Raw genomic sequence first — 19,295 nt, forward strand, 5'->3', positions numbered from 1 at the left:
GCGGCGCAGCGTGAGCCCGTCGGCATCGGGGCAGTGGCAGCGCGGCCCAGGAGGCTGGGGGAAAGCACCGTGGTGGCGCGGCCCGGGCAGCTGTGGGAAAGCGCCACAGCAGTGGCGGTACCACCCGGGCGGCTGGGAGAAAGTGCGGCAGTACAGCCTGGGCAGCGGCGGAAAGCTGCCAGCATCAGGGCAGCAGCGGTGCAGGGGAAAAGCCCGGGGGAGCGCGGGCCACCCAGAGCGGCACACGGCTCCCGGAGCGCCAGGGGAGCGCGGGGCTCCCGGCGCGGCACAGGGCACCCAGAGGGCACACAGGGCATAGGGAGGGAGGGGGCGGGCTGCCACAGAAGCCGCAATCCGCGGCAACCCCGAGTTCCGCCTCGCCAGCCAGTGCCAGGGGTGGGCAGGAGTGCTGGGCCCCGCGCACGGGGAGGGTGCTTGGGGCTGCCTTTAAAGGCTACGCCAATCGGTGAAAAATGTTTGCAAATTGAGCATCTGCCAGTAAACTCCACGATCGTGGGATTCCGTTACTAATTCATTACTTTGTTGCACGTGGCACGGATCTTCATGGGAAAAAAAAAAAGTACGCCTTATAGTCTGGTGCGCCTTATATGATCTACAAAGTTGTGAAATTTACTGACTCCTGGAGGTGCGCTTTATAGTCCGGTGTGCCTTATGGACGTGAAATTACTGTAATAACCCATCTGAAGTTTTCTGTTCTGCTTTTTCTTCTTTCTGTAGCTCACAAATTCTTTTCTAATTTGTAATGAAACTTACTCCTGGAAAGTTTTCCAAGCCGAAGAGTGACCTATATAAGTTTATTGCATTGTGTGCAGATCATCGTGGAAGCTGACCAGTTCTGTGTATTTATTGGTATGCAGCTCTAAAATCAATTACTTGGGATTACATATGTGGTATAAATAATGATCATTCTGCAGAATATATCCTGTGGTGAGAAGATGGGAAGTTTCTGGTCAGTATGGTCTTACCTAGGATGTGCAGTTTTCACTGAATTTAATTTTGTTATGTTAGGGTTCTAGGAGAGCAAAGCTGTTTGCTCGTAGTAAATAATTTCAGATGGGTCAACTGGAAAATAGCAAAGTGTGGATTTGGGGACTGCATTTCTGAGGAGGAAATTACTGCACATTTATTGCTTCAAAACCAACAGGGTGCTAAATTCCTGTCTCTGTGGTAGAATTCTAAGTAACATTTTGCACACAGAAATCCCTGCTGTGTGGGAAGTGGATGAGAAGCATAAGGGACGTTGTGCTCTCAGGCCAAATTTTAAAAATTGCTATGAAAGTTGTATAGATTGAAAATAAGTTGCTTGGAGAGAAGCTGAACTGTAGTTTGTACAGGGAGTAAAACACACTTGAGTGTGTTTGTTCGGAAAACATGATTATAAGGAAAAAACCCCATGGATGTTTTCTCACTGAGGACACCTTTCCAGGAAAGCTCAGAGACTGATCCTAGCTGTGGGGAGTTGCAAGGAAGTTGGCACTCTGTCAGAGAGCTCTGCTGTGTCTGCAGAGCGTGACAAGCTGCAGAATTTTAAAGATAAGTTGGTTGGCTCTGAAGCACAGCAGCTTACTTGCTTTCAGAGATTTGTGTTACTGTCTAGAATATGTGTTCTTTGGTGTCTCAGAAATCCAACAGGGCAGCAAAGATGCACAGTTGCTTTAACAGCATTAGAGAAGTGCAAGCTTCCATGGTGTGCAGTGTTCAAATGTCTCCTGATGAGAAAAATCCTCCTGCAGTGGCAGTGAGTAAGGATGAGCATGGCATGTGAGTAGCAGCATGAGCAATAGGACTGGTGCATAGTAATCCCAGAGGACACCCCAGCTACTGAGGAAAGCAGGTATTTTTATAGTTATACTTTTTAGAAAAATGTTGAAAATGTGGGAATACGAGAGAGCGTCATCAGCAGTTGTACATTATGGTGCATGTGAACAGCATGAGCCTGAGCTCTGCTGCTGCTGAGAAAAGCTTCCAGGTCACTGGAATATCAGCCAGTTTAAAAATCATGGGTTATTCTTCTGTCTAAAGCCACAGTGGAGATTTGTGATTTTTCACGAAGTGAGAATAAAATGATAGTCAGGAATTGAAAGATTGAATGAATGATCAAAGTGCCATAATTAATGTTCGAGCTTAATGTACATACCATGTCCAAAATGACTCTTTGCTAGTGAAAAGTTCCTCCGTGTGACCTGGGAGTCAATAGTAAGAGTTACTTTGTTGAATTTATCATACAGCTGTGAAATATTACTTTATGAGATATGGGAATAGCCTTTTTCAAAACACTCCCAAGCCGAGGCTGATCTAAAAGTCACAGGGCATTGTTAATGGAGTGTCAGGCTTGAGCTGATGCTGTAAACCCCGCAGGGAGCAAAACACTGATTTACTGATGCTGCTCAGGTTTTGGGTAGGAGCTGGCTGCAGTCCATCTGGCTGCCTTGCTCGTCGAGTGAGTGTACTTTAGAATCCAGCTCATCTGGGAGCAGCGAAAACCTCCTTGACCAGCACAAACGATATGGCAGCTTGCCAGGAGCTCATAATAGATGAGAGCATTCCCTTGTTGGAAGCGAAGCCTGTGATGGTTATTCAAGCAAAAGCAATGTGTTTCCTTTAAGTATGCAAATATGGTTATTAGCCCTTGATGGAAAGTGTGGAGTGTTGATACATTTAGCGACTCAGATCATAAGCATGTGTAAAAGTCACAGAAATTATCATCTGGGATGTTGTTAATTGTTGAAGTATGTCAACAATTTGCCTTCCCTGGATTTTACTGTCAGAATTTGCTGTGTGGGACTGTGCAAACACAGGTGACAGAACAAGTACCTGGCCATTCAAACCCATAGAATACTTTGTCCAAAATGTTTTAAAAATGAATTGTAACATTCTTTGCTGCTGTTTTTCCTCAGAACTCTTTGGAGAAATTAATTAAAAGTGCTGCCATCTGTTTATCTTGTATTTTATACCAAGGGTAAAAAAAGAGCGCCAGTACTTTTGAAGCAGCATTATATAATTTTCTTATTAAAAATACATGTTAAGAATACAGTGAGTGCAAGGACATTGGTCCCACTTTTGTGAGTTGTTGCAATGCTTTTTCAACAACATTTTAGTCCTTTTATCCTAAAAGAAAACAACTCTGTGTGAAATCTGTGGGTAATAATCACTGGATGGAGATGGCCTTCTCTGACAGAATTATTTTGTTCTAGAAGTAACACCAGGCACAGCAGCACCTGACTTCTCACTGAGCTCCAGTAGCAGCTGCATTGGCAGCTTCAAAGGCAAAGTCAGCCTTGTCTCAAGTTGATGCTGACAGATTCTCTGGACTCTTTTTTGTTCTTTTGGATGTGAATTTCTGGGTTTTGTCTTTGAATTAGCAGAGTTCATCCAAAGTTCCATCCCCTTTGAGTAAAAACTTGCTCAAAAGAGGAGGTGTGTAGGTCATTTGTTCTGAAAAGCTGTTTTGCTGGAAAAAAACCTCCATATTATAGTTCATATTTCATTTTGTTTTTAAAGTACTCTGTGGAAGAAGAAATGGCTTTCCTATTTCAGACATTTTTTAAAAATTTTCTCTCCCCCAACACCTCTTTTTTTTTTTAAGAAACAAAGCAATGTTTTCACAAGACAGACAATCTTAATGGTGAGTCCTGATAGAAGAACATGTGGGGTAATTCTCTTACTTTCACCAGTTGTGTTTGTTTTCTCATAATATAAATGGATAGTGTAATTGCTTATTTCTGCAGTGTAAAATTAGTGCAATTATGATGATTTTGCTCTCTGTGCTGTATTACCTACTCTATTTCTCATGGGCTAATGGAGAAGACACAAATTTCACCCTGCAGGTGATATTTTGTAGTTCTTGTAATATATGGCAGATGCTGATTATTGAGGCTGTAAAAGGGGAGAATTGGATATTAGAGAAGATAAATAAGAGTGGGGGAGGGGACTGAAGGGGAATTTGCAAAGACCTCGAGGTAAGCTGCTTTCAATGTACTGTTTAAGCTTTAATGACCCATATAGAGATTCTAGCAACAAAGTAATGGCCAGCTAGAGGAATTAAAGGGCCTCAGGTGATGATCTGAACAGCAAAAGCTGACAGAGGTCATAAATACTATTACAGTTCAGCCCAGGCTCTGCCAGGAGGAAGTTGTTTTGTTCTCAGTGTCTGTGGATGTATGGTCATTCAGCAAGGTTTGAGGAAGGACCTGGTAAAAACCTCAGTTACTTCAAATGAACTCTCCTTAGGGTTTCCCCAGATTAAAAGCTCTTACTTCTATTAGAAAGTACTTTTCAAAACAGTTGTTCTTTATTTTTTGTTTGTATCCACACCTTTTTCCAGTAGCAATTTCTCATTGTCTTAAAAAAAAAAAAAACCCAAGATACCCAAATCTCTCTGAGCTTTAGTTCCAAGAAATTGTCCAAGTTCTAAGATGAGGATACCATGAAAATTGCTCAAGGCTTTTCCTTTCCGAAAAAGGCCTGTGTTTAATTTGTGGAATATGAACAATTCCTAGACATGCGCTGATCAAATGTTTTAAATTCTTATTTGTAATTACAGTAGCTGTTTTACCGCTCAGTGGCAACAAAATCAGAGCATGGGAAAGACTCCTCTGGGCTGGCTCTCTAAATAGCATGAGCTGTTGGTGCAGCTCTTTTGAAATTTTTCTTCTCACCTCTTCAGCCAGGTTGTAGGGTTGTCTCATTCTTGGTCATAGAACTTCCTTGCAGGTTTACAGTCCTGTCTTCTTGATGTCTGTGGTGATACTCACTTTGAAGCAGCTTTATGGTATTTTCCTCTTTGGTGTTTGCCTTCTGCCTAGGATGAATTCCAGAGTTTCATGCTAAGGATGCTTGTGGAGAAACACTGATGGAGCCAGATGCCATGTTGCTTTTGTGTTGTTTTCTAGAATGATTAACTTGTCAGATTGATCTAAAGACCAGTATGAGAAATGATGTGTACTTATCTTAATTCAAAGCCAGATGACCCCTGGAGTTACCTCAGCCTGTTGGAAAACCCTGAATAGGACAGCAAGGGGTGACAGTGCTCTGTAGATTCCTTTCTGCATGGTCAAAGATTGAGACACACATTTGGTCTTTCTATTTTTTTTTCTTTGACACAAGTAGAAGGGTGACAGAAGAAAGTTCCACATTATTCACTTTAGAAATATGCCACTAATTTGCATGTCTTTGTATCTATTATTTACTTGCTAGGGTGACTGATAGTCCTGCTCAGATGTATGCATGAGATGACAAGGCACTGATGACAGAATGGCATTGGTAACAACACATGGCTTGTCAGCATATATTGCTAAAATATGCCATGTCTTGTGGAACATTAAATATGTAATATGGAATGAACATTAAATATGTATTAGGTTGTAAAAAAAAAATTAGTGGAAGAGATTACCTGAAAGTTCACTAGATAAGTCTCTTTGTTTTCTGAAAACATGAGCTAGTATCATTTAGCAATATAGAGACAAAATACCATGTATTTATTCTAATGGGCTGATACAAATGATTCATTAAATCTCTGTTATATTTGAGAGAAAGGAGAATTATTGCTTAAAACCCTTTTTTTAGGATAGATGCTGCATTTAATTTAGACAGCAACTCTGTTGTATTGGATAGGAAAGATTATGTTTTGAAAAGACATGCTTGACTTTTGTCAGAGACAAAAAAAAAATACCTTTAAGTGTAGGAGTGCTCTTGATGTCTGGTTGCTCAGACATGAGTGATTCACTTAGAGGAGGCTGTGTAAAGAAAACTTCTCTTGCTCCAGCTCATTTTGGCCTCAGAGTGAGACTGAGTTTGACCAGGAAGGTGGAGAAAATAGCATTGAATGGGAAGGTGTGATCTTCAAAAACTGGATGTGTGGAACTCATGAACATAGAAGATACTGAAGTACAACTATTGGTTATCAAGTTGTGAAGCTCATTTAAGTCACTAAAAAAAGAGAGCAAATCAGTATAAAATACCTGGATACTCTTTAAGATAAACATGTATGTTTTACTTTTCAGCTTCTCTTTTGAAAGGATTGAAACATGCAAACATTGTGCTGCTTCATGACATCATTCACACCAAGGAGACCTTGACACTTGTGTTTGAATATGTGGTGAGTAAAGTGACTATATGTCCTAGATATGGTCCTGAGTGTATTGAATTTTGTGGAAATTCTCTCTTTACCATCAGTGATCTGTGAATCAGGCTAAAATAAACCTTTACTTTATTCAGGAGAGTGATGGCTATAAGAGATTTTGCTTTGTGATGGAGTTGGCTAGAAGTGGAAAGCTGGGCTAAATCAGATTCAGGGATGGAGAAGTGGCTGCTAGGGCTCTTGAAGGACCTTATGCTGTTGAGCTGACTTTTCAAACTTACTATACTTCCTAGTTACAGTTTGTTTACTGCATCTTTTTCTTTATTGATGTGATCAAGTAATTTTAAATAGGTGAGAATAATGTAGGGAAGAACAGAACTGAAATGTCTAAGGTAACTCCTTGGTGAAAAGCATACATCAAGTTTAAATTCCCTTTTTTTTGTGATTGGCTTGTGCAAAGTGTCTTTTTATAAGCGATGCCAGTAAAGAAATGTCTTGTGCATGCAATTTAGAATCTAGGAATTTTTTTGCCTTGACTAATGTTTTACCTATTAATTAAAACTTCAATTTACATGGTAGGCAGTGTAAAGATCTAATTGTGTTGAGAGTATTACTTTCCAAAGTACTGGCCTTGGCCTCCTAATTAATCTTTTTAGTTTTTCTTAGACAAACATATGGCATTTATGTAGAACTACTTTAGCATTTAGCTGTGGAATTATGCAATGTACTATCATAATTAACCTCCCCGTTTTCACAGATGGGTCCAAGAACATGTAATTTAAAAGAAACAAATGAGTTTAGAGGCCATTAGATTTTCAGTATAATATCAGTTATTGTATTGTAGTCTGTAAGACGCTGTGTTTATAAAGTACAGTGACTGCTAGCATTACTCTAAATGCATCTCTGCTTAAGACAGATGGAATTGTTTTGTGTGTTTCTTGGGGACAGGCCTTAATTTTTACATGAAAATGCACACAACATCACAGACTCTTGTCTGGAGAAGCTGTTAAACTTGTGTATTTACCTAAATATGTGAAGGTGTGGGTATTCAGCTGCAGCAGACTGCAGAACATTTGATACAGTATGTACAGTAATTTCACAATTACAAGCCACACCATTTTGACCAAAATTTTGCTCCCACCCCGGAAATGCGGCTTGCACTCAGGAGCGGCTAATATGTGAAAAATTTTCTTACATTTACAACCCCGGAAGTGCCAGCCAGGGTGCCGAGCCAAGCACCAGCCAGTAAAACCGAAGATTTCTTGATTGTTACAAATTGGTTACTGTGTTGCGTGGCGGGTGGGGCCAGCTCAGCGCCGGCAGCGCGGAGTGGGGAGGGAGGCGGGGGAGCTCCCTCCTTCAGGCGGGGGAGAGGCGGGGGGCTCTGTGTTGACATCCCCATGGCTCGGGGAGGAGGTGGGGGCTCCGTGCTGCCATCCCCGCGGCCCATGGGGTAAGCAGGGGGCTCCTGCCCCCGCCTGCTGCGGCAAGAGCAGGCAGGCTCCGCCCCCGCCTGCCGCAGCGGGAGCGGGGGTGCTCCTTCCCCTCCTGCCGCTGCCGCCATGGGTGCCGGTAGGCTCCTTCCCCTCCTGCCGCTGCGGGTGCCGGTGGGCTCCGTCCCGGCAGCGGTGGCTGGCCCCGAGCGGCCCCGCTGAGCGGCCCCGCCGAGCTGGGCCACCTGGCCCCATCGGCAGCCCCGAGTGGGCTGAGCCTGCACAGCCCGAGCCGAGACAGCAAACCCTGTTTAGTGTTACTATTTGGCAACTTTGTTGCATGTGGGTCCTCACTGCGAATGACAGAGCGGCTTATAAGCAGGTGCGGCTTATTTATGGACAAAGAACAAAATGCCAACACCCGGAGATGCGGCTTATAGTCCGTGTGGCTTGTAATCGTGAAATTACTGTAATTTTTACCTCAGGTATTGAAACAGTAATAAAAATTTGATTCCTTTTCTTAGAATCAGTAATTCTCCTGCTGCTGACTTAGACATCGAATTAACATAAGAAAAGCCTTGATACTTAATTTTATGTCATGGTCAGTGTACACTTATTTGCATGTCTTTACATGAATACATTTTTCAGTCCTATTTATCAGCATTAAATCAGTTGTATTTAGGTTTATTCTTTGGGACTGGTTGAGAAATTAGATGTATAGAATATGTTTCTCCCTAAAATCAATGGGTTTGCCTGTTACCCTGATTTCAAATTGCTGGATTCTACATTTTGCTTATTACACTCATGCAAGTTTCTGGATTTTATATCCAGTAAGGTTGTTTAGACAGGTTGTTTAAGATAGGTTGTTTAAGACTCTGGCTCCCAGCCACGTACAGACACAGATTAAGCTTCGTGTGATGGCATATTCTTCTGGAATCAGCTGTTTTTCAACAAGGGACCAACCCTACTGGTGGTTGCACCTTTTGGTTCCAATGGTTTTTGGTAGCTATTGAGACTGTTTGAGAATCTCATTTTTTAATGGTTTCTAGCAGCTGATCCAAGTAATATTTTAATGTTTAGGGTGGTAGGCAGTCTCTCAAGGTGGTGCCAGGGAAGAAGGGAAGGATACTTTATTCTCTCCTAACTGTGTAAAGACTGTGTAATAATGACATTGTGACATGCTCCTGTGCCTGGAGATGACAGAGTTTCTTAACAGAAGTCTGTTTTCATTGTTCAGTAATATAAAGTTATAGTCTGATCAAATAGTGAATGCTTTCTGATAATGCTTGAGAATGCCCACATAACCTGAATTGAATTCTTGTGGGTGTGCATGATACAGGTTTTATTGCATGATTGCAAGGATCCCATTTGTTCCTTTGGTTATAAAGCTTCCATTCAATGCATAATGTGAATGTGCAGAGGCAAAAATTACAGTTGCCCATTTATATGTACAAATTTTGGCTAGTTGAGTATGCAATCTAGCTGTGTAATTGGTGTTACTGAGCTCTGTATCTGTAATGTCTGGTTTGTTGTTATTTTAACACCTGTATGGGGTTTAGCTCAATCATATGAGTAATTTGCACTGAAAGAAGTCAAAGTATTCATTTGATTAAAATTACATGGTGGTGTACGTTTTTGAATGACTGAATCCTAAACTAAAAGGAATTGAATTTGATTTATTTCGTAAAGGGATATCATGGAACTGATACAGTATTGCCATTGATCACTACTGACCTTTTCAAACATAATAAAAGACGTCTGAGTGAGTTATCTTGACTAGATTAGGAATGAACAGTTAGTGATCCGAAAGTTCTCAGAAAATGAAAACTTCGGCTTGCTAGGTTGGTGATGATTCCATTGGGAAAATAATACTGGTGAAATGTCTGAGGTTATCAGAGGTGTTTGGTTTTGGCATTGACCCTGAAAGAGTAGAATGAAATTTAATTTCATGTAGCACCTTTCATTGCAAAATGCATTATGGTAATAAGTTAAATGCTGAAAGCAGAATAGCCTCTGAAAGGGAACATGGCAGTCATTAAATTATCTGGGTCCCTCAAATTGGCTTTTTAAAAAATATGCATGTCTGTCAGATGAAAACATGACAGAGTTTTTTAACTTTAACCTTGGAGGTCTGCAAAGCCAAGAAAAGTCAATGTTTAAAATTTCTGTCTGACAGTTGAAGATCAGGAGAAATTTTTTCTCTGTATAAACATTCTGGTGGTGAATGTGGAGCTGTACATTTATGTGGAAGAACAGAAAGTGAGCTTATTCCTTTTGAATGAAAGAACTTAGTCGAAAATAGTTTAGAATACAGTACCTTGTTACTAAGGCACATGCTATTGCAAAGCATGCTTAGAGCTTAGCTTTACCACTGGATGACTGAGAGGCATTATTACCTGGGGAGTTTTGAGAATGAGCTGCTTGGAATTTCCTCCACAAAACCTGAATGGCTGATAGTCTTTCATGTATAAATGGTAAAGAAAACTATTTCTGTATAGTTGACTGGGATGTGCCAAGCATGACCTGGAAATGAGATTTTGACACATTTTGCATCTGCTGAGACTGCAGTGACTTCCCCAATTAAAAGGTCAGTTCAGCTTTATGTTTCAGTGGAGGTGTGTGACTGTTCACACAGGTTTTGTTCCCTTCCTGGCCAGGCTCTGTTTAGATGTTAGTATAGGTGATCTTTTGGGGATGGTGGCTTCAGTGCCAGTGCAACTGATATGGCCAGCTTTGCCCAAGGAGGTGGTGAATTTTACAGGTGAGATCTCAGTCTTACTGAGAGATCTCTGAAGATGGGTTTACATCTGTTTGCACCAAAATGATCATTAGCTGCTAGCGTTTGTTGCTTCACTTGTTTATTTAGAAGGAAGATGACTGAATTTAGAAACATTTAATTGCTGAATGGCAATCCTAAGCAAAATGTATTTGCTACAGGCTTGTAGAAAGATAATGAGGTTTTTAGTATTATGCATAATTATGTAAGTATATTATTATCAATAAATGAACCATCAGCTCATCCTATTCCTGGCATGTAAAAGTGAGCTTGTATAGCAATGCTTTACATCATGCTTTCAATATTTATGAACTAGGTTCACAACAAGAACAGATACTTATAATTGGAAGGATGAGTAATGAGCAATATTATGTCTGCCTCAACAGTGAAAAAGCTCCAGAGTAATCTAATAATGTAATTTAAACCCAAGCATTTTCAACTTCCTTGCCTTTTTAATATTTGTGTATGTTTCTGCTTCTAAAAATTACTTTCCATTAAAGAACGTTTTATTTTCATTGCTTCATTACCGCAGCTAAAATAGGTTGTTATACAATGAGTTTACTTAATAAAGTTCATTAGTTACATTTCCCTCCTATTTCCTGTAAGAAAAACTAGATGTGAGTTTCTCATTTTGAAGCTTATTGGACATTGACATGTATACTCTTTATCAGAATTAAGAATTACACAGCTGAGATTTTTAATTATTCTTGGGGCAAATTTGTGTTACATGATATTGTATAAGAAAATGGGCAAAATTAATCACCTGCAAGGATCAAAAATGTTTCCGTTGAAAAATTCCAATTTCTCATAACTTTTGATAATTTGGATTGAACACTTTTATTGTTTCTCGGTTTTTATTTTGTTATGGAGTGAGTGTTGAAACTGAAGGTTTGATGGCATTGATTGTTTGTAAAAACAAACCAAAATAGCCACATTTTTTTCGTGAGTGAGAGAGCAGGGAAAATCAAAAGTGTCCCAGAGCTACTTTTGAGTTCTTATCACTAGGATCCTTCAGTGATGTGTAATAACTAGGGAGAAAATGGGCAGAAGAAGGAAAGAGGCATCTTCTAATCCTTGCCTTAGAGTACAGCTTATTTGGAGCCTGAATTAGATTGTTGTGGTGTGAAAGTGAAATGATGGGTGATTTTCTTCCCGTTTGAAATCAAGGTACCTGTCCAGCTATTGTAAGCAAGAACTGAATGCTGGTGAAGCTCTTCACAAGCCAGGTGCCTCTAAGTCACCCTTGCTTACTGTGAAGGTGCTTGTCCTCCCTGGCAAGGAGCAGGCACTGAGGGCTCCCAGCATGGGAGCAGTTGAATTTAGTATTTTCTGTTTACCTAGACCAGAGAAGGAGCTTTTCTCCTGTAGTTTAACCCTGCCTCGTGCCCCAGGCTTGCCTGAAGTTGCATTGCTTAAATTGCAGTCAAAAAAATGGCAGAAGAAGACTGAGACCAAACAGACAGAAAGGAAATCCTGTACTATTGAGAAGAGGCAGTAAGGGAATACTGCTCTTGGGAAGGCCTTGTTTTTCAAGTTTTAATGAGCAGATCAGAGACAGGTGCTGCTGATGTCCAAGTATAGGCTAGAAATGCAAACAAACAAGGCTTCAGGAGGGAGGGATTGTGGTGGGATTTCAGAAGGAAATTGTTTAGTGCTTTTCTGAGAGGTAAAGATTCTGCCAGACATGGGAACTGGCAGGAAAGAAGGAAAGAAAAATTATATTTAAATTTAAATGAGAATACTGCTGCTAGCTAAGAAGTTTACATGTCTAGCAAGGGCAGATGTTGCAGTATTCTTGAGCTCATGGTGTAACTTGGGGATGGTGCTGTGCAGGGCCAGCAGTTGGACTTGATGGTCTTTGTGGTTTCCTTCCACCTCAGCATGTTCTGTGATTATGTGATCCTGTCTTTGCAGGACTTCCAGATGTGTGGACTTCATATGGAGGACACATGCTGATGAATACATGTATTAGTAAAACTAATCAAGATTTACAATCCAACAGGCTGGAAGGCTGTGTGTATCTGAATGACCAATTGTTGTACCATTTACTAATGGCTGGTAAATAGTGATTAGATTTGTGGTGTGCTGTGCACCATTTAATAATTAGCATCTATTATTTATTCTTCTTTTTATTAAGTGTTAACACTTGAATTCAACGTAAGCATTTAAAAAAAAAACCAAATCAATACACACAACAGAATCAAAGCATAAGAAACATCCACAATTGAGCTGATGGATGGAATACTGGAAATCCCATGAGATATTCTACTTTCTGACAGATCACAATGAGGTTTTATGTAAGTTATAGATAAAAATTCAAGTGTCATTGCTGTCCATCAAAAACACATACATGAAGTAAGATGCATGTGCATAGTAAACATGCCAGTGATGACACTCTACTTAATACAGGTAAGGCCACCATCCTAAAGGGTAAATCTGTACACACAAAGACATGAATCAGCTGGAGACCTGAGGGGGAAAAAGACAAGGGTGAGTAAACATTGAGAATAAAACCTTCGAAGGAAAAGTCAAAGTAAGTAGGGCTCTTAAGAGTTGGGGATGAAAAAAGGATGAGACATTTACAACCTTTAAGTATATCATAGAGAAAGTCAGTGACCTATTTCTGTGTGAATGGTAAAGAGGATAAAAAAAGAAAATCTGAAATTACAGTAAGGAAGAGGAAGATTAAACTCAAGGAATGCCCCTTTCATACTAACAACAATACAGCACTTAAGAAACTACCATGGGTTGATGGTTTGTCTAATACTGTCAGTTTTTAAATAACAATTTGGGCAAATAATCATCAGAATTTTGTCACTGATAGTAGATATATGTAAGATCATTATTTTTTCTGTTTGAGGTCCTTTTTCTATGTATCTTTCTGCATCATAATTTTCATTAGCAAAATATGACTTTTAGTCATATAGACTAGTCATAAAGGCTTTTAGTCTTTCAGTGAAGTTAATATTCTGTTGCTTTCCTGTGTCAGGAGCTGAAGAAAAAAATATATCAGTTTATTTTGCTACTTTAAACAAACCTTAAAAAAAGAAATTCTTCTAGTTGTGCACTTTCACTTTATTAGTGTGTGTTGGATTTTTGGTTGGGTCTTTTAGTAATTAATTATTTCTATGTTATAGATTTATGCACAGCTCTATCATCAGTAGTTCTGATGGCATCCCACATATTCCTTATCTTTTCATTTCCATCATAAACTGGCATTGGCTAGTTCCCTCTGAGGTGAATCTTGACAGTATCTCAACTTGCACTAGAGACTGTCCAGTCTAATTAAACTTTTTTCCTCTGGCTGTCTTTAATAATATGGGTTGTGATTCTTAATTCCTCTTAAAATGTGAAGCTCTGATTTATTCAGTGCAGATTGAAGAAACAAACAAACAATCAGTCCAGAACTTGCTATTTGGAGAGTGATGATTACCATAATTCTAAATCTTAAAAATAGATTTTTCCTTCCTGAACAAAGTATGTAGCTTTGTACTAATTTAGTCATATTGATGAAAAGTACATCTATGCTGTTTTTAAAAACAGAAACTTGGGGTGAGGAGTTCTGGCAAAGTAAAAGTAGTAAAAAATCCTGAAGTCAGAATGAATACATCAATAATTGCAGTTATTTATGTTTGTAGTTTTATGATGCAAAAGATAATTAAGAAATGGCAAATAGGAGGAGGCAAGAACCAAGCTTGAGTAATAAACAGAACCAGCTCTTGAAAACTAAAAAGCCCTATTAATTATTCCAGTTTTACTACTTTGAATAAAGAGGATCTCTTTTTGTTTTGTGTGCCTGGCAGTCTGAACTGAGTTTTCCCCTATAAAATTTTTATTAATCTTGCAGTCATGCATGGACAGTTAGGATTAGGGTATATGACAGGAAAAAATCACTCAGCCAGTGTGAAGAGAGGTCTACATAGAATATTGCAGTTTTAAAGGAAGGCTTTGCACTGGTCGTTTCCTGCCCTGAAGTTGATGTTTGTTTTGTTGCCCAGCACACATCAGCATACAAAGGGTTCTTGTGCCAGCTGATCTTGTGAATACAACTGGATTATCCATGGTCAATACCATGCCAATATTAATGTGGGTTCTTGCCTAGTGTGGCTGTGTGTGGATTGTCAGCCTCCCTGTCATGGATGGGTTCTGCTTACCGGGTCCTGGAGCAAGGACTCTCACCATAAGCCTGTGGGTATCTTCCTTGCTCTAACAAGAAACTTGTCTGAGTCTTCAATTTTATTTTGCTGGTTTGTTTGCTTGTTTGTTATATCATATTCTGGTCAGTGTTGTGAAAGCTCAGTGACATAACAAATTAGAGAAAAAGTGCACATGCCCATCCTTGTGGGCACATGTGTTTCAGCTTGCAAAAATTGTCCCAACTCTGTTGATTTTGAGGTTTCTTAGTCCATCACAGTTTGTACAAGGTGATGATTTTGGTGCTAGGTTTTGATCACAGTAAACAGGAATTTCTACTTATTTTTGTTATGTTATTCTTTTGTTCAGGTGGTCTCACTAAATTAAGTAACTTTTGTCTCCTTAACCTGAACTACTAAGAACACAAAGCTGATAGAATTATTAAGGTGAACAGAGAATAAGGAGGATAAATTGGCATCCTTAGAAAACTGTATTTTGTTGAAGATCTCTTAGTTCATTCAGCAGTTCTTTCCTTACTGGTGTGTGTTTCACTTGTCTGTAAGGAACCAGGTTATTCTCTGTGAAATGAACAGAGGCTTTGTATCCATAAATAAATTTATCTTTTCTAGTAACAACCAAAAATCAGACAACTGTGTATCCTTTTTTCTCTCTGGGATTTTCGGATATGTTTCTATCTGTATTATGTACTCCCCCACCATCTAGTCTCCTTTTCTATATAGATAGCATTGTTCATGTATTTTGAAGTATACTTATCTTTGTTGACAATGTGAGAGAAATACAAGGCACTAAAAAGATCTGTTGGCAGAAGTGTTTTTGTTGTGAGTGTTCTGTGGGGCAGTTTTTGCTTCCTTGAATCCTTACTATAGATCTTTCCCCTGCTGCTGAGCCCAGCTGGTGCTGTTGCCTGCTGCTGTTTTGCTGGAAGTTTCTTAGGTATCCCCCAGAGATACTTTGTAGGGTATTTTTTGTTAGCACATGTCATCTCATAGAGGAAAAAGATTGAATTATAGAAAGCCACAGAAATACATGAAAATTAGCATCTATGGTACTTTTGAAGATACCAGTGACATGAAATAAGTTTAAACTGTGGCACAGTAATCTGTAGAGTGCTTAGGTTGGAGGATATATGCCATTTGAAAGGAATTAACTTTTTTTGTTCTCCTGTCGCTCTAAATATCCCTAGTGCTCATCCTTTTATTGGTAAATTATATTACCGGTTTAAGAATTTGTTGGTGACAAAAGGGGAAGTATTTTAGTCAGGGAAGCTGCTAGGGCATAAATCATGTGTGCTGTCCTTTGAAGAGAGAGGAATGGCTCACAACAGCCTCAGTGGAGCAGCACAATCTGTCTGCTGTGTGATGGCATCGCCGGCAGCCAAACACTCCCGTTTTTGTTTTAATGGGAGGCTTCTTACACATTGCTGGTTTTACATGATGGGAATGAAGTTGGAAGTGCTTCCTGTTCCATTCACAAGCCCCGGGCTCTCCGTGCATTTCAGCTTCAAAGATGACAGCTGAAACCAATTAGGCAGAATTATGGGACACCAAAGTCACGTGGAGATTTATCATGGCTGAGGAAGAGGAGGGAAAGAGAATGTATTGCATGGGAGGTAGAAGTGACTAATTTAATTAGAAGAGAATGACAGTCATGTTATTATTATGGAGAAGGGAGGGCAAAGTAGAGATTATTTCATGTCAGTAGCCATGCCTTGAAAGGAAACGTCCCGCCCTTTGTCTGAACATGTTTGTGTTTGGGAGCAGAGTCTGATTTCTGAGCAAGATAGCTGAGCAAAACATTTGATGTTAAAGTGAAGCATGAAGCTTATCTAAGGACATTTCAAGCTTGTTGTTTACTCATCTATTCATAATTAGAATTCCTTCAAGAGGAGAAAGGAAGAAACATGAACATTTGTCTTTTGTTCCCCCTTTGTTTGCATACTCTCTCTTTTCCAGACCTAGGATGTAAAGTATATAAACCTTGCTTCAGTTGTATAAAAATCAGCCAGAATTCTTTTCCCTTCTGCAGATGCTTATACACAGTATGCTCACAAACATAAACACACATGTGTCTGCTTATAAACCAGAGTCTTGCTGAATAAAAATGACATTCATGCAATTACACACTGGCCCAAGTTTAAATCAAAACCCCAATTCACCAATTCATTTCTTCATGTGACTCTGGAAGACAGTATTTAATAAGTAAATCATACTTTTTGTACAGTTGTCATGGTAGTTGAGGGTATGGGGGAAAATGAATGAAAAATATTACAGAGAGAATCTGAGCAAGTGTACATTTTCCTTTTTTTAAAAAAAATTTGTATTTTAAAAATTTTAATCCTTGTATGACTTTGTTGATTTTTGTTTAGACTATGAGAAGTCATGTTGGAAAGGTAACTTAACCACTCTCTGATTTTCAGGTACCTTAGGAGTTGTGATACTTGTCTCTATCACAGGGAGGAAAATATTTTCAATTAATTTAAGTTTGGGTCAAAAATGGGCATTGGCTGATGTGCTCCTGTATTTAGTCTGGAAACAAGACTAGGGGAACCAGCATTGCTGACCATGAGTTTTCTATCCCCTATCCTGGAAGCACTGTACAGTCTCTGGTCTATCTAGAAATTGTTCCATCTAGCCCAGGAAGGGTCACGTGTTTCTTAATTGAGGCTTTGTTACTTGAGATTGCACTGAGGAAAGGGTTTATGTTTTAATGTACTGAGAGAAGGTAACAAAAAGGCTGAACAGGACCTTCTCAGGAAGGTGTAGCTGTGTGTGTGTTAGAACCCTGAAGTCAAGGTGCAGCCCTGAAGCAGTGATCTTCTGGCACACAGTATGAAATACAGTTATTTGAAGGCAAAAAATGCCAAAGTCTATCTCAGATTACCTATATTTACTTTTGCTTTCAACCAAAATGGCCAAGATATCTTGAACCTCTATCTGGAGGACCCTTATTTTAAATATTCAAGCTGTACAGTTTGGATTTGGAATTTAGGGGATGGGTAGCCTTTGTGCTGTGTGTAGCATTGGACTATTATTTTTAAGACTGTCCCAAATTTGGTCAAGTGATAAGCTTCAGAAAAATCATAAATTGCACTGAAATTGTCTTTGAAGATTCCTCCTCTCTTCTCAAAGACTTTAGTCTCTCACTTCCAATATTGTATCTATTCTTTTATGATGAAGTGAATTTTTTTCTGGGGAAGCCATTAGTGGGAGGAGAGATTGAATTATTCACTTAAAGCATAACAAGTTATGCAGAAAACATTGTTTTGTTAGTGAAGTGGGAAAGTGAAACTCTTATAATTGGAGGACATCAAGATAAAGATAGCCTGGGCAATCTCCTTTTTTCACCCCTGTGGAAGTGCCTGCTGTGCAGCTCTGCAAAGGATGTGTGGTGTAGGCATGTGGTTGTTGTTGAATTTCTCTCAGTTTTGTGGATGAGGGAACCAGGATGTCTTCTGAGGTTCCTGCCTCATTCAAAGTACCATTTCAAGACAAGTTAGGTAATACTGCTGTAGAGAATAAAACAGGTTCCATCCCTGCTGTACTGGGAATTGTCATCACCAGCTGAAATTTCTGTCATTACAGATTTCTGCTATTCAGCATGAGATTCTCAGTCTCCTTTGCAAAACCATCAAACATTTGCAACTGTAACTGAAGCCAGTGTTGCAGAGTAGTTGAGATGAAGCTCTCAGCCAGGCATGAGAAGGACATAATTAGGTGGATGATTATGTTTAGATTTATTGTTAATATATTTCTGAATATTACCAATCCATTTTATAGTCTTTTTTAGGCCAATGTGCACCAAGGTCAATAGGAGCATATCAGCCTCCCCATCTCTGGAATGAGAGCATCCAGACAGTTCCTTCTGCCATGTCCACCTGGTGTTCTTAGCTCAGGAGAAACCACATTGTCCATCAGAGGCAGCGAAAAGGAAGAGGGTGTGTGTGGGGAGATGCACCTGAAGACCAGAATATTGTTCATTACTACCACAGTCAGTCAAAACACAGAAGACAAAATAGTGCCAAATACTCTGAAAAGTCAAAACCAAAGTTCTTTGAACAGAATTTCCCAAATCAGTGATTCTTAGTAATTTTTTTAAATCTTTGCTTCAGATCCCTGTCTGATAAAAGGAAGTAATGCCTTATGTCTTGTTATGAAATTATTCTATGTTTGTAAAGCGTGTCAATAGCATAGCAGTAAGCAGGGTAGGAAAACCTGTGAGATTATTTCTGTCTTCAAAGTAGTAAAAAAAGAACAAGCTGTTTGGGAATAAAAGAATACTCCCTAACCATAAAACAGCACAGCTATTTTTAAATCAAGTATCTCCTATTCTGTTCAGTGAGTATGTCTAATCCTGGGAAGGAAAAAAAATATTTGATTACATTAGACCTTTTAGGAGTTATCATAATATACATTTAATGGGGAAACAAATAAAAGGTTGGATAAACCCTATTAATTCTGGATTTTCCTAGCTTTTGAGTTCTTGATTTATCTCTGCTTATTGTTTTTTGTGTGGCTGTTTTGAGCAGAGGAGTGCAAATTGAATATTTGTATGTAGAGAGGTGGGTGAACTGGTGGAGCGTAAGGAGCAGGAATTAATGGGATTTAGAACTTAAACTAAAATATCAAATGTTCTGTCAGCGTGGTATTACTTTGGTGATTTATGTGTGTTGGGGGTTAACAGTATGGCTGATAGAGCTGTTAAAAGCTAGCTTGAAGCAGAATTGATCTAGCCAGGTCCACTTGGGATCAGAATTTGTGCAATTACTTGGAAGTCTCTGTGCTGCATTCCCAGTATGCTGCTTCCCTGTGAGGTGCCCTGACCCTGTGAGACA

At 39.5% G+C, this 19,295-nt stretch overlaps 1 protein-coding gene across 5 annotated transcripts in view; it reads left to right on the forward strand.

Annotated features, from left to right (window-relative positions):
• Positions 1-19,295, forward strand: part of CDK14 (cyclin dependent kinase 14) — a 514,904-nt gene that overhangs the window by 132,812 nt on the left and 362,797 nt on the right. For all 5 annotated transcript variants that reach the window (XM_033083308.2, XM_033083300.2, XM_033083326.2 and 2 more), the window contains one exon: positions 6,024-6,118. In XM_033083308.2, coding sequence (XP_032939199.1) covers positions 6,024-6,118 — 95 coding nt within the window. The remainder of the gene's footprint in view (positions 1-6,023; positions 6,119-19,295) is intronic.

This window comes from Catharus ustulatus, chromosome 1, assembly GCF_009819885.2.
Source record: "Catharus ustulatus isolate bCatUst1 chromosome 1, bCatUst1.pri.v2, whole genome shotgun sequence".
NCBI lineage: Eukaryota > Metazoa > Chordata > Aves > Passeriformes > Turdidae > Catharus > Catharus ustulatus.